The sequence below is a fragment of the Electrophorus electricus genome, chromosome 25, assembly GCF_013358815.1.
Source record: "Electrophorus electricus isolate fEleEle1 chromosome 25, fEleEle1.pri, whole genome shotgun sequence".
NCBI lineage: Eukaryota > Metazoa > Chordata > Actinopteri > Gymnotiformes > Gymnotidae > Electrophorus > Electrophorus electricus.
In genome coordinates, this window is record NC_049559.1 from 1,076,612 (window position 1) to 1,092,660 (window position 16,049).

At 43.7% G+C, this 16,049-nt stretch overlaps 2 protein-coding genes across 4 annotated transcripts in view; both read right to left on the minus strand.

The window, feature by feature from the left end:
* The window catches only part of cacnb4a (calcium channel, voltage-dependent, beta 4a subunit), a 28,201-nt gene extending 21,550 nt beyond the window's left edge, over positions 1–6,651 (minus strand). Inside the window, exons 1-2 of one of the 3 annotated variants that reach the window (XM_035522787.1) lie at positions 6,574–6,651; positions 5,423–5,506 (exon numbers count right to left, since the gene is read on the minus strand). In XM_035522787.1, coding sequence (XP_035378680.1) covers positions 5,423–5,506; positions 6,574–6,636 — 147 coding nt within the window. In that variant the 5' untranslated portion in view covers positions 6,637–6,651. Of the gene's footprint in view, positions 1–362; positions 737–5,225; positions 5,311–5,422; positions 5,507–6,573 lie in introns of those variants that run through there. The other 2 variants (XM_035522788.1, XM_035522789.1) reach the window with 2 other exon arrangements.
* Positions 6,652–7,334: 683 nt separating this feature from the next.
* On the minus strand, positions 7,335–16,000 carry stam2 (signal transducing adaptor molecule (SH3 domain and ITAM motif) 2). The gene is made up of 14 exons (XM_026995498.2): positions 15,627–16,000; positions 14,254–14,338; positions 13,882–13,957; positions 13,466–13,561; positions 13,231–13,377; positions 11,382–11,457; positions 11,005–11,197; positions 10,702–10,796; positions 10,533–10,615; positions 10,329–10,416; positions 10,156–10,210; positions 9,910–10,066; positions 9,287–9,438; positions 7,335–9,114 (listed from the first exon to the last, which is right to left on the minus strand). Exons 1-14 carry the CDS (start codon positions 15,664–15,666, stop codon positions 8,919–8,921), a joined length of 1,539 nt encoding a protein of 512 aa, XP_026851299.2. The 5' UTR covers positions 15,667–16,000; the 3' UTR covers positions 7,335–8,918.
* Between the last annotated feature and the right edge of the window lie 49 nt (positions 16,001–16,049).

The window sequence follows — 16,049 nt, forward strand, 5'->3', positions numbered from 1 at the left end:
TGTGTTCAGTCAGATGGAATAATGGCCTGCTGCTGTTTCAGGACCCTCCCCCAGAACTCGTTACACACCGCAGCTGAGAAAGAGAGAGCGCCTTTCATGTGGAGACAGGGAGCAGGTGTCACACACACACACACACACTCACACACTCACACTCACACACACACACACACACAAAAACCCTCGTCTCCCCTCCCCCAATACCCTCTACACAACTACCTCTGGATGCTGAATTCCTTCAGCCAGCTGTGTGTGTGTGTGCTCCTCTGTTGCTCCACCAGGAACCCTGTGAGCATGCAGCCATGTCAAACTTATCGGCATCCACCCCCAGACCCACCCCCCTCTCCCATGTGCCCCTCACTCACCACCTCCGAGTCTTCAAAGCCATGCAGGTACAAATTGTTGTACATGGAGCTATGATATTCCCAAAAGTGCTTCTCGACGAGAGGGGAGTAGGAGCAGAGGAGCGTGGCACCAGTGAGGGACTGGAGAAGAACGGACCAGGAGGGGGGGGGGGGTTTGCAATCCAATTCCCAGCCAACAGAAGCGGAGCGTGGATGCCACAGAGGCAGCGGTCCTGCTTCCTGTTTCTAGATCCTGCCGTCACCGGGTTGCGTTCACGTGCTCACGGCTCCGGTCCTTCACATCATAAGGCAGTGGGGTTCTCACCAGAGGCGGTAGAGACCTGGCATTTTATCAGTCCTCCACGCACAGTGCAGCAGAGTGGAGCTCTCCTCAAATCACAGACAGATGACAGCACAGGAGGGCTGGCCACCGATTGGCTGGCAGGAGCTCCAGTCGGAGCGGCTGAGTGGTCTCTCTCCCCTCTGACGGCAAACAGGGAGGAAGTGGAGGGGAGGGGGGTTGCACTTGTTGTCTACTCAACTACAGGGGCTGCCTTCCTGCATTTTTCTCACCCTTGCTATTTTTGTCTGCTCTACCCTCCCTCTCCTCGGTGCTCCCACCCTCCGTCTGCTTCGTCTCGGAGCCTTGCTCCCTTCTTTCTGAAGAGACAGAAGACTGACAGACGCCTTACAATGGCATGTGTTCTTTTCTCTAGGCCAATATATATATATATATATATATATATATATATATATATATATATATATATTCCTCCATGCACCCCTGGTTCTCTTCCTCAGGTTGGACAGAGCACTCTCCACCAAGTTCCATTCGAACTTGAACTTGAACATACATACATATATACACACGCACACATACACATACATATATATATACACATACACATATACACACACACATATATACATTATATATATATATATATATATATATATATATATATATATATATATATATATATATATACACACACACATTATATATATATATATATATATATATATATATATATATATATATATATATACACACACACACACACACACACACACATATATATAAATACACATACATATACACACACACACATATACACACACACATTATATATCTATATCTCTCTATATATATATAGATAGATAGATATCTATCTATGTATATATGTATGTATGTATGTATGTATATCTATATATATACACATACATATGTATACACACACATATATACATACACACATACATACACATATAAACACACACACACACACACACACACACACACACACACACTAAAAAGTATTAAATCAAAGCAAAACAAAAACACATCACCCCCCACCCCCAATGTCCAGCAGTCGCTTCTAGGACATGTGAATGAAAGCAAACAAAATGAAAGCCCAGCCTGCTCATACTGAGCCATGCTGTTCTCCCGCCGTAAGGCCCGGTAGTCCTGCTTTGTGTGGTTGAAAACAATTTCACAATAAGAATCTCAGTCTTCTTGGGTCACAGGGACAGGAAATGAATCTACGCTGATGTATTCTATAAATGAACTGAGCAAGACACGTGTGTGTAGCCGTCTCTGCATTTGAATATTTATAAATCTATTTGAATATTTATAAATCCCTTTACTTAAGGTGTTTATTTTTATTTTTGCTATCTAGGCACACAATCATGAGAAATATTAAATACAGCTCATTCACGTGGGATGTTAATTGCACTATATACTGCGAGTCTTTTTTTTTTAGCACATAATCCTCGTTTAAACTAGAGAAGGAACAACAGGTTACATCTAATTAAGGCAGAATAATCTCTTGGGGCTTCTTCGGATTACTGCGCCACTCGCAGGATCATATTACTACAGCGGAACGAAAGTGCCCCCTAATGTCCAAAAACGGTAGTGCGTTAGTAGAACCCTTTCCCTAGAGTCTAGTTATTACACACTGTAAAACTATGGCAGTATTTCCCATCACAATCATACATATTCAACTCGTGAATATCAAATTAAACTACAAATAAAACCAAATAGGTTGAAGCAGCTCAGTACTGCTATTCTTTGGCTAAGACCTCTGATAACTGTTTATGAACCGGTTAACGAATAACATGCTTGAATCTGTTGATCTAAATTTCTATCTACATTCTTGTATTAAAGATACAGCAGGTGCAGAGCAACAGTGGAGGGATGTTGCTTCTGGAAATAATTAATTTGTTAGTTAATAATAATTCATTTGATAGTATGTCAAATTGATTATGCAGCTGCATTACGAGAAACAGACCGTTCTGTAGTGCAATTTTTTTTATGCATTAGCTTTTAATTAGCTACTCATTACCAAGGATTTTGTTCTAAGAGGGTGTATTTGTTTCATGCATCAGGACAAGAAATGTAAAATGAATTCCCATGACATGTGCCAACACATTTCAGCCCCTCTACTCCAAACGGAAAGACGCAAAGCCCATTCAAAGCTTGCATATATACATAAGTCTGTTACCAGCAGCCCTGACTTTAACCTTAATTATAGCAGGCATTAATCACCCCTAGAGTTCTCACTCCACTGCTGACGAGCTTTATAAAGCACCTTAGGAAGACACACCGAGACTGCCAGCATTAGATCCTTAAATACCTTCTTCTGTGGGTTTTTGGCAGCCACTATATCACACACTGAACTAACAATAAATGTGTTCCCGGATCAAGACCGAGGAGTGGGGACATTTTGCGACTAGAAAACGTGGTGTACCAAAGAAGGAAGAAAGCAAAAGATCTAAAAAATGAACACAGGGTCACGGAAACCAAAGAACAAGATATGATCAACAAACTGAGATTCACTCGCGGCCAAGGGAGTTGTGCCACTGTACACCTGTGCAGCGAAGAGCTGGCTGATCGTTTCCATGGCTGCAGCTCAAAGGCTGAGTCACGCCGAGTTGGAGCTTTTCTATTGAGTCAACACAGCGCCACGCAACTCTTAGACAATTATTCGAGTGGGCTTAAGTTTATAAAAAAATGAAAGATGGAACTAAAACGCCATGGCATAATGCAACAACATGTATCCCATCATTTCACAGGTTTATCAATTCAGATGATTTGACGTTTCGTTGAATACAGTCACTCTTCATTCAGTACATCAAACAATTAATAAAGGATTTTAGTTTAATGGTTGTCTTTAATATAAATTAGGCAACCCCACACAGGGAAATGTATTCTACACACTCAAAGATAATCTTGGACAGGTCTGAGATCAATGCATAGTTTTATCCACAAAATGATCTACTTCCAATCACGCTTGCAGATAAACATGCAAAAGTAGGGCACTGTCTTGGCTTAGAAAACACTTCTGCACCAAAAATAAAACTTAAAACATGAAACTCTCAAGCTTTTATGGGCCCTTCTACGGAAACCTAGATTTTACCTTTAAATAGCTCTGCAATGCAGGTATGCTACACATAATGTTCTTTTTATCTGTTAGTCATCGTCTGCTAAATATAGACCTAAGTACAACTGACCTTAATTAACCACAACCACAGAATGCTGCTCATATGTACACGATGAACTTCAGTTGCACAGAGGCTCACAACAGTAGTCCCTTGTTTTCCTGCAAAGCCCTTATCCGGGACCCATGGCAACCAATTTGTTTGGACATCATGGTGCACAAAGTGCTTTTCGTCTGCCTGATATTATAATGATTTTACAGCACAAGAGCATTTACATTTGTCAAAGCGGAGACTTCTTAAAAGCCGCTGCGCGCTGCCTTTCATGAAAGATGCATGATGGCGAACTCGTCGGCTGCTGAAGAAGTGATACACCGCCAGACATTAAGGCCATTGATTCGCTCGGGAGCGCTGAAAACGCCACCAGCCTCCGCCAGCGTGGGCTAACGGCGCGGGCATCCTGGCGACGTTTCACGCCGCTCGTCTACAGAGGCACGGCCTCTTTCTTTCTGGTGCCTCGGCTCGACTGAGAAGACCCAAGCTCTGCAAGCGGCCTGAACGTGCTACTGGAGAGGCATGGAGCCGTAGGCAATTACCTTCCGCCGGGGACACAGAGACGGAACGCCGCTCCCGGAAACCATCGGTCCCGGCTGCACTGCTTTACGCGCTGAAGTTAACGCACACATCGAGGACACAGGCGCGTTAAGGCGCGCTGGCTAAAAGGGCTCTTTATTACAAACCTGCGTTAAGCAAGTGTACCTGCAGTAACAACAGAAGGCATCTATGGAAGAATAACAGTTGACGTGTTTTGGCGTCTGGGACTTGTTGTACCATGTGATTTCCAGTGACTCAGAGTAAAAGAACAATATTAAGATCTGCAACAATTCATTCCTGTTAGCCCATTTATTTTCCTGACACATGAGCTGGATTCAGTATTAGCAGGAAGCAGGTTACTGCCCCATATGCCGCCTCATTAATAATGCCTTCTTCATCTCGCCCTTCGCAAATTCCTGGACACGTCAATTTCAAATGATTCTTATTTTTCGAGAAGGAACACTCAGCTGATGAGACGAAGTGGATGTTTACAAAAAGGCTCAGTGCGTCACCAGATCAGCCATGAACTACATCTCTGGGTGAGAAGAAGAAGAATGAGAGCGAATGACGGACACAGAAAATACGACGACATTTCAAGTTATGCACATGCACAAGATTTCCAGATGTTCCTAAGCACAGAAAGCCTCCAGATCGTACTGCTATCCTGCCGTCACCCACGGGCACCGGATGCAGGTGCAGTCTCAGCACTCAGAGGCCCTGACTTCACAGTGATGCCGCAGCCATTAATAAGCACGCCGATGCGTTAACGGCAGACCACCTTTTCAATGCGACAAACTGCAGGGACAGTTTGTTAAAAACAAAAAAACAAAAACAGTTTAATTGAATACTTACTGACTGAAATGATTCTGACGCAGACGAACGAATGGGTGTAAAATCACTGGTCGGGTTCGCCATGTGTCACGAATGGCGTGACGCGTCACGGCGACACGCCACGTGCGATGTGATGCGATGCGGCGCGGCAACATGCCACACGTGATGTCACGTGGCACGGCAACATAGCACACGCGACGCGCCACATGTCTTCCTACCTGGCGGAGAATGAAGCTGGTAGATGTGGTGCTGCCGTCAGACCTTTTGAGGCGGCTGCGGCGGGAATAGGTTCCTCTGTTCACCTGCGGCAGGGTTAGGGTCAGGGTTAGGGTTAGGTTGATCATCATCACACTCCCTGGCAGAACATGGGCACTATCGCGCATAGGCGCGCGACGCCACGAGCTGCGGCTCCGTCCGTCCGGCAGTCTTGGTGAGCTCGTGAGAATGTCTCAGTGCACACATTTGTATACAAGCAATGTGAAAACTGCACTAAGTATTTGTGGGGAGAGGCACATTACTTATAGTGTGTGAAATTCTCTCAGAGGCTTTAATGGTGTTTGCGAAAGTCTTGCTGATGGTTTTATGCAGACACATCAGAAGAATGGCTGAATAGGCAGTAGTTTTATTCTGTTCTATCAAGGGCATTAAATGACAAAGTAACATACACGCGATCAAGAGTTTACCACTGGAGTGCCGGGAAAACAACTAGACAATGTTCGTGTGTGTAACTTGCCCTTCGCTGTAGCTGATTGCAGTGCAGTCAAATGCAATTTGTGTTATGCTTTTACAAGGTTACACAGCACAACCTGCAACCACCGACACAGACTTAATCAAATACCTATTTCACTTTTTAAAAACACAATCCAACAATCCTGGTCAAATAAATAAATAAATAGTTCAACCAACTGGGAGAAGAAAATCTGGGTCATGCCTGCTCAAGTCAGCTTGCCTCCTTAAAAATCCTTAGAGACAAATCAATGCCATGAATTATTAAGCAAGCTAATTAAATGCCAATAGCTTAAACCGACTGCATCCACGGGCACATTTTTTAATGATCGCAGTACTGCAGGAAATAAGGAATAAGCGTGTTGTTGAGTGCCCAGCAGGTGCGCTCAGCCTGAAAGACGTGGCTGTCCTGATGGGGACCTCAGAGGTTAAATAAGCACGTGACGCCTCCTGCCCTTGAAGAAGAACGATAACGCGCGTGCACAGCTGGAAGGGAAACTTCCGAGTGTCAACGCCGCACCTGCAGACGTTTCACGACACGTTAATCACGTTTAAATCCGCAGATATAAAACCGCGTCACGAGTGCGTTGTGTTCAGCTCGTAAGGCGGACCGTCACGAGCGTCCTCGCCGCTCGCCCGTTACCTGGAACATCGGCTTCTGAACGCCGTCGCCGATCCCGTGGCGCGCGTAGATGTGTCGGGACATTTCGGCAAGTTCGTCAGTCCAGGGAGGCGGCTGCCTCTCCGCGCCGGTCCACCGACACTGGGACGGGAGCTGAGCGGTCTGCTCCAGCGTGGCGTACGAGGAGGAGAGGAGGAGGTGTGCGCCGGGATGCTACGACGCTCGTGCACCCAAGACCGGCTACCGAGGCGAAGCTCGCGGTGCGCATGAGGGGCACGTGGTCGCCGCTGGGGAATTCATTAGCTCCCGCGCCGCCCAAGCGCGTAAAGGTACCCGCGCCTTGGGACTTAGACACGCCCCTGGCGGATCCGTGCTACGAACCGCTCCGAAAGGGCCAGTTCGCGTGTTTAAATGTATTAGACGAGACCAGTCGCACATTTGAAGTTAATGGGAACGCCGAAGCCATTTCTAGTACGGTCGGGTCTAGTACGTGCAACAGACGGGAATGCGAAACATCACACAACCTAGTCCTGGATCTCGTGCGCAAACCCAGGCAGCTGCGCCTCGGGCTCCAAGCAGCGGCATCTCGAAGGGATGCAGGCTCCCTCGCGGTTATCAGGCCTGTGTTTTTACTAGACATTACATTTATGTGACAAATGTAGCGGAGTACTGTCGTCACATTTAAGACGAGCAGGTACGACTAGGCTGCGTGTCTGTAGATGCGCCGAGGTGCACAGCTGCAGAAAGGGTCGTCTCACTCCAAAGCAGCGTGTACACACACATTTGAAACACGGGGCCATTTTATTCTGAAAGATATTAGATTTCACTATTACAAAAAGTAACCTTTTAAAAATAAGAATACATAAGAGAATATGGGCAATCATGTTATAAAACATTGATTCAGCCAGAAATGTACAGGCCAAGAAACATTACCTCCATATCTCATAAAATATTCAGGTTTACAGATATACAGCAGCATCTAAAATTATTTCCATAAATTGCATTTGTATCTCTTATTTTACTTGCATCATCTGACAGACATCTGATAGAACAAGGCATCTGGTGGTGCATTTACTAGGATAAGGTGCAGCAGAGCAATGCCAAATAGTATACAAATAATGTACAATAACTGAGGCAGATTAGGAAAATAACGTTCATAGAGTTCTGCATGGGGGCTTTGTAAATATTACTCAAACACTAGACCTTCCTCAATACACTTAACAGAAACATCATCTTAATCATGTTTAAACGCTGGGAAGAAAGCAAAGAAGCCAACCAGCAATAGTGATGAGTTTGGTCAGAGGAGGTTACAGCCATCATTGCAAACAATATTTAATAAATGGAACATTTTCTATCCAACAGCAACCATTTCAGCTCACACAAACACCATTAAAGAAATCATTTCCCATTTCCTATTAAAGCTCAGATATATAGATTACATATATATTTATTTATTTAATTTATTTTCTGTAACTTTAGAGTAAGTTTTATAAAAGGTCAAATTAGAACTCCAGCAAAAGTGAACACCCTCAAAGCAAAATACCAGCACGTTCATATTTAGATGATAATTGTACACAACACACACAAGATTAGGAAAGGGACTGCATTTGTGCTTTCTTCCAGCTGACGTGGAGCCCGTTTTAGGAGCGTACTTCCACAGCTAGACTACCGCGATGGCCTCTCAGTGCTGTTTGCATCTGTTCTCTCACGCAGCTCTGATCTCGGACACATTCAGGCTCCTAAATGTAAACCTGAATGTAACCAAAATGCAAAACCTCATGGCACATTCATTTATTTCAGCCATTTTGGTGATTGATTTGTTGCTTACTTGTCGCATCTTCATAAAGACTTATTTATCTTTGCACAGGCGCTAAGAATGTGTGAAAAAAAAATAAATCAAGCTGTCAGTTTTCTGGAAAAGAGATTTGTCGGGTCAATACAGCACTAGCCATAAAGCAACAAAAGCGAACCTGAAGATTTGTTTAAGTAAAACATTTACGCAGGCTAGTTTGTGTTATGGTGCAAATGTACTTCAAGATCTTAGGTTAAGGTCAATATAACTTAAAAAAGGGAAATACAACAAAGAGACACACAAAACAGACATTAAAATTAAATAGGCTGATGAGGGTAGGGGAGGAGATGAAAGAAAATAACGTGTCTGGACGGCGTCCTTCTTGAGCTAGAGCGCTAGGTATTCCTTACGTGAACAACGCATCATTCTTGTAGTGGGTCACCGCCGAGCCAAATGTCTACCAGCTACCTCAATACACCCTTGCCGTCAATCACGGACAGAGGAAAAACAAACATTCAGGCCAATCTCGCTGGCCGGGAAAAGCACAGCTGTAGACTGCCTGCACAGCTCAGCTTCACAGGAGGGGCTGCTGGTAGTAGGCCGCCGGCTGCTGCTGCTGAGGGCCCGGGTGGGCAGGAGCCGCCGGCGGATAGGACGCCGGAGGCATACCGGGATTAGCGTTCTGATAGGCAGACATGTCCATGGCCACACCCATCTGTGGCGGGAAAGAGCCAGGGGCTTGGTTGATATACGGTACCGCCATTCCCGTGCTGCAAGAGAACAAGACGTCACAAGCGTTCTTGGAGAATCGCAGTATTGCAACGACATTTGCGATGCGACGTTTTTCATGTAAAACGGTGTGAAAAAGACATAGGAAGGAAATCGCGTGGCTGCACGGTTTCAGACGTGAGGTCTGAGGTGTGTCGGCGGCGCGCGAAGCACCTGATGTAGGGGGGTTGCACTGGCTGACCGGTGGCTGTGGAGTTGAGCGTCGGGGGCAGGGAGCAGAGGGAGGCAGCCTGGTCTGAGCCCAGACCGTAGCCTTGGGGTGCAGCGCCGGGCATGTAGGCCCCTGATGGTTGTCCTGGGTAACTCTGAGAGAATTAGGAGTACAGTACCGAGATGGTATCTAGGGTTAGGGTTTACTCTACTTCAACACATCAGTCAGAGTTCAGGAACTACTCGCCCCAAATCAGCATGACATTGAGTTTTGTGGCCAAATGTGTGACCCCAGTTTTACAAATGCTCATCATACAGATGTAAATATTGCATTTACAATTAAACATGCATTAGTACCAAAAACAGAAAGGTGTCGTCGAGTTTATCAGGTGACTGGCATATAACATGGAACATGCAGCAATGTGATTCGTTATTCTTTCATAACAGTAGCTGCTATCAGCCTTTCTTTCAATGTCAGCAGAGAATGATCATTAAAAGGTGATGGATAAGACAACTGTCACTTAAATCTCTTGCTTTGCTGCAAGGATACAAAACTCAGAATTCCAGTTTTGTGGTTAGAAGGAAGAGTATATCCCAGATGCCATGGGTAAGTGTGTTTAAGTAACCTGCATGGCCACAGCAGGGGGTGCGGGTGGATAAACGCTCGTGGGGGGCTGCATCTTTGAGTAGGCCGAATAGAGTGGAGCCTCATTCATCAGCTGGTTGTAGAGCTCCAGAGCTTCCAGCACCTTCACATTCAGCTCAGACAGCTCCGAGTGCTTCCTGTCAGACGACACAATCAAATGCTGAACGTGGGTTTAACTCTTCTGACAGACTGACAACACATGACTTAACATCTAACGTCAACAAACCTGTCGATCTCCTGCAATTTTTCATCAATAAGTGGGTTCATCTGTGCACAAGCACCTGAAGGGAGACAGTTTTCCAAAATCAACGAATAAGACACCACGAGGCTCCGAAGGCCAGTAGGGGTTTTATTTAAATTGGGTAACGAGATTTTGTGCGACCTATGAGTTATGCATACCTTCCAGTGTGACCAACTCAGCAGAGTCAGGCTCGGCTACAGCAGGGTCTGTGTTCTGGAGCAAACACAAGGTTCGGTCCATCTTCTCCTACAGACACATAAGGCACACGGTTTACGTCTCGTACATATTTCTGTGGCGTCCACGCGTCCCACGCTGCCATTACTGAGTTGGGAGTTTCGGTAACGGCTGATCTGCAAACTTGCCTCATCTATATACACGGGTTCGGGTTCTGCTTTTGCCTCCGTGACGGGCTCCTCGGGGACCTGCGTCTTCTCCACATATGTGTCTAGGGCGGAGAACACTTATGGAGACTCGGACGCCTGAGCAAGACAACGGTTTTAACACTACAACAAAACATCTGGAGCGTTTTACCTGGCTCGGCTTCTGCACTTAGGTTATTTGTGACAAAGTTAGATGGAAAAAGTCCTACTCCTCTGTGGTTTTCTCCTTTCCACCAGTTGGGATCACTGTTAAATGAGGGTGACACCATAAAATTACAACACTATGTGGGCTTATTAGAAGGCTTGTATTTAAAAGGTACAAATAAATTACACCCGAAACGACAAAATGTAAGAAGTAAACGACTCTCGCGGAATCTTTGTTCTATTTCTGTGCTCCACTTTGTTTAATTTTGTACCTTACACTGTCCGCAAAAGTGAGTTAAGACTTGTTTACCTGTCATCCAGGACAAGGACAAGCTCTCCAGCCTTAAAGGTGAGTTCATTGTCCTCAGCCGCTTCAAAGTCATAAAGGGCGCGCACTTTGCGCGTCTCCTTGACGCTGTTGGTGTTGAAGGGTGGGTCAGGGGTCACAAGGAGGGGTCTGGTCTCGGCCTGCTGTTTCTGTTCCTGTAAGGACAGCTCAATGGCTGCACAGGGCCACACAGAGGGACATTCGCGTGTCATGCTTCCTTACTCAGTATAAGGGGGAGGGGCGGTGGCAGAGAGAACCTGCATTTATTTATATTCCTAACAAATTCAGACAGGCAAGCAGTTAATTAGTTTGCAGTTATCCTACATAAAATAGGATTTGTAGTGGGGGGGGGGGGTCACCTTTGGCAAGGTCGTCATCATCAGATGTTCGGCTGGTGGCTGCAGTGCTGGTGGACTTGCTGCTGGTGCTGGTACTCTGCAGTTGACACAGATAAGTGCGCTAAGAGGACATTATGTCTCCATACTGCCATATACAGGCCCAAACTACAGCTGCATCACAGGTAAGAAGCCATGACCTAGCAGTCCATGTCAAACAGACTACATTTTGATATCTGCTCTGACGGAGTGTATTTACGGTTTCTCAAATCATTACTGACAGGGGCATAGTCCTCTAAATCTGTGTGACTCATGGAAGCACTCTTTGAACATTATGAAAATTACACAATGTGAAAAAACACTTTCACAGGATATGGTGGTGTTTTTAATATATAATATAATTTTAATTTAGACATATATATAAAGGACAGGGCACATTTAATCTTAGACCACTTCATTGCTCCATGCTTGTTTGAGCTTTGTGCACAATATTATTTCCTGGCACTATAATGCTTATAGAATTGGTTTTGGACGAACCACAGAAGACATTCAAGTCAGATTCTCTAACAAACTCTAATCACACCAGAGAGAGAGAGAGAGAGAGAGAGAGACAGAGAGAGAGAGAGACAGAGAGGGGATTCCTGAAGAAGATTCCAGGTGAATAACTACCGTGTAGTGTAGTAAGAGACGTAGAGATATTCAACACTGTAATGAAATACAGAGTTTTCAGAGAAACAGGACATTGCGGTCAAATGTCCTTCATCTGTGCTTGCACAGCTGATGAAGGACCTCTGTCTGAAATGTCCTGTTTTTCTTTCTCTCTCTCTCTCGCTCTCTCTCTCCAAGATACTAGCTACTCGGTTAAATAATTGTAGAACATTAAAACACAATGGTTCATCCGGAGATGCTGTTGAATTGTTTTTTTGTTTGTGATTCCACAACAAGATTGTGAACCTTAAACAAGATGTCCCGTGGAACTGTATGGAAGTCATATTTGCCTTGTCTTACTTAAGAAGAACCAGTAAATAAATACATAGATGAACTATTTTGAACCACTAAACATGCTGCAATCGTATTTGGAAGAAATACTGATGAAGAAATTATCATTTTCCTTTAATCAGCAGACATTTAGTGATGATCTAACCCATGAAAATCTCTCTCACTAAACAATATCTCCCATACTGTATTCTTGTCGGAAGTAAAAAAAAATGTAATGTGGGACTATGTGGGCTTTATATGACACGTGAAAAGACTTTCCACTGCTACCTTTCCCCTCACAGTCATGCTTCTTAAAGAAATACGGCTAGTATAAAGAAAGCTTGGGACGACCAAGTTTCCACTAGCCATCCAAAAAGCCTAGCCTATATGGTACAGCAATATGGGCAGCCCTAAATAAACAAATCATCAATCTGACCCATGTGGCAGCGGAGGGACTGTTGCGTGGCGCTGGCAGAGCTTAAACAAACGTTCATGGTGGCCTTCCAACATGGTTAATGTGGCGAGATGAATAGCTCATGATTTATGCAACACTGACCTGAACTAAATCAAGCTGCTACAAACTGCGGCAAGAACTCAGGTAAGGAACCTTTATGTAGGCCAAATCACAGAGGGTGCTCAGTCACTGTTGAGGCTGATTTGAAATGAGAGCCAGTGGTAAAATTCTATGTCTTTCAATGCAACCTAAGGCTTTGTTTAAACATGTAGTTAAAAGAGACATACCCAAACCATAGGATTAAAATCCAGTCATTCCAGTTTGAACAACATTAAATGATCAAAACAAGTTATTTCAGCTTGTCAGATGTCATAGAAATGTTTTGAGAATTAGGCTGAACGCAGTTTGCAATGTGACCCCTGAAAATGCCAAAATGGGTACCTTAGAGCCTGAGGAGGGGAAGCTCACTCCCTCCTCCTTCAGAGATTTGATGGTGGCACCAATGAGGCTGAGCTGCGGATCTTTCTGGAAGTCATCGGCCCACTCCACCATAAGGCTTTTAAGCTTCTCGGTCACTTTGGGATGAGCCTGACAAAGGTCACATTTTTAGCAAACCGTGGTGTGGGAATTTTAGTGTGTTACAGTAGTGTATGGGCAGAGGGCAGCAAGATCTTACTTTGATTAACACGGTTCGTACTTCACTGGCGAACTCTCTGGAGCAGATTTCTAGATGAAAGATTCTTCCACTGTTTGCAACACAAGCACCAAGCAACTATAGGACGAGAGTTTCAAAGGTGACGACTGAGCAAGAAACATTTGCTTGTATGATCCACATCACTGTGTGCTGAAACACTCCCTATTTCTGAAATTATTTAAAAAATGCATTTGTGTCCAAAAACATTAAATTAAAAATAAAACTGTAGATATTCAAATATACAATTGGATGGCAATTTAACCACTTGTTGTTCTGACTTGTTAAGACTTACAGCAGGCACAAACGTCACCACATGACAACGGTGACAGTACCAGGTCTGGCCAGGTACGAAACCATCGGAAATGTTTAATTCCATAAGGTACTCAAAATGAACTCACTGTTAATGCTTGCATGGCTACGTGAGGGACTTTGTGATTGACTCTCTTCATAACCGACCTGAGACAATCCTTCGCTCTGTGATGCAAATAGACAGCAAGAGAGTTAGAGAGTGCTGCCGAGCATGTTACTAAATGGACCACTACATTTGCTAGATCGGTGTGCACTCTGTGACAGACAGAAAGGCACTACTGTTCCGAAGGATCACTTAATAGGAACTAGCTCATTTGAAATTGGATTTACCAATATTGCAATTACTTCAGCTCAACTGAGGTCACATATATTACACGTAACACATATAATGACCTAAATAGCAGGGCCCAAATGTCAAAAAGATGACCTGTGCATAAAATACACATGTATAAGAGTCTCACCCATTAGGTGTTGTCCCAACACGGTCACAAATATCCATAATGAGGGCCCAGTCATCTGCTGTGTTGTTTTCATTTGTCACCTTTTCTGGAAACAAACAAATACAACAGGGCTAATAAAAAAGAAAAGTCTCTTGAGTAGAGGTAAGTACTACACTTAAGACCCAAAAGGTTGGCATTAGTTTTGGTCTTATTTCAAACTGTAGATGTGTGCAATATTCAGTTCCATCCAAAAGATTTTAATTAAACGCCTTAAGGCCAGCTGATCAAGCGAAAATTCAAGTAATTTGGTGAAGAATATTATTTATATTACTCTGACAAGTATTTAACAAGGGGCCACAATAATTTGTTCAAAATTATTGTACCAAAATATATTAACAACACAAATGTATAATGGCCTAAAAGGACACGTGTTTCTCTTTTTCATTATAGAGAAAAATTGATGACTTTATGATCAGCACAAAAAGGTCAATTCAAAAATTGATTATAAACCACACACCAGAAGAATCCGAATACAATGTAATCCTGCCATATGGACACAGTTCCTCATTTGCAAGGCTATTTGCATGGGTTCTACTGTGAAAACCCCTTTCCTTACATTTCCTAGTAAAGTCTGCGTTATTTCCTATTAAAATGCCTACTTTCACATGAGGTCTTAGGACCTAAGACCTGATTAAACTCTCGAAGGAAACATCCTATAATCATCTTTATAGCTACTTAACTGTGGGTAAAAAAAAAGGTCAGCAAGACAAGTTAATCAGTTTTCCCGAACATGTCAACAACAGAACAAGAGGTGACCAACAGCGTTTCATTGATTTCTGTTTAGTGCTTTAGAAGAATGTCATTTCTCTCAAGTCAACACCCATAAAAGTATATGGACAAAAAAAACAGCTAGCCAAAGTCACTTCTAAAAAGTATTTAATAGTTGGCTCGCCTGCATAACTTATTAACTATAAAGCCTTAAATGATAAAACCATAGGTTTGTACCAAACGAGGTACTGTTGGCGTTCTCTAACTAATATTTTACAACATAAGCTATTAAAATCGGCACACTGAACATAACAAACGTCAATAGCTAACGCTAACCTAGCTAATGCTAACCGTTACTGCGACAGGAGCGACCAGTCACTTTAGCCAAGCAGGTTAGCTAACGTTAGTTACGTAAAGCGGAAACCTTGTGTCCGCTTTACCTGATATTTTACACACATATTTATAGCAGAATTGACACAGCTCAGAAATAAACAAAGACACATCTAACTGTGAAGGCGGTAAGAGTCAGACAGGCTCTCACTTTATCGATGTAAACAGCAGACTAGCGTTAGCTTAGCTAGTTCCCTTAGCAACCTAGGCTAAGGGATCGACACAGTCAAACTTACCAACATCCTGGTCAAATGGATTTTGGCCAAATAACGGCATTTTGATTCTTCGTCTTGCTTGAAGAAAAGTTACTATTTATTTCAGTCAATTCTCTCAATTCTGTTATTTCTGTAGAAAAAATAATATAATGCTATTTCTCTGATCCATCCAAGTACGTGCACTTTCAACAGTTGTTCTTCCGTAAACTTAAGTGCCTACAAAATGCCTGAATGAAATAACGATCATTTTTGACATCTCAGTGTGTAGAAAAACAGATGCCGATTTCTTTTCTTTTGTAGTTGCCTACCGAACTACGTGGCAGGGCATGAAGTCTGCAAACATTAGCTATCTACCTATGTTTCAGACACTACGGTTATATAAAACCGGCAGGACGTTAGACCCCTTAAGCTCGTTTCACACGCGTGTCCCTCTAGCGCCCTCTA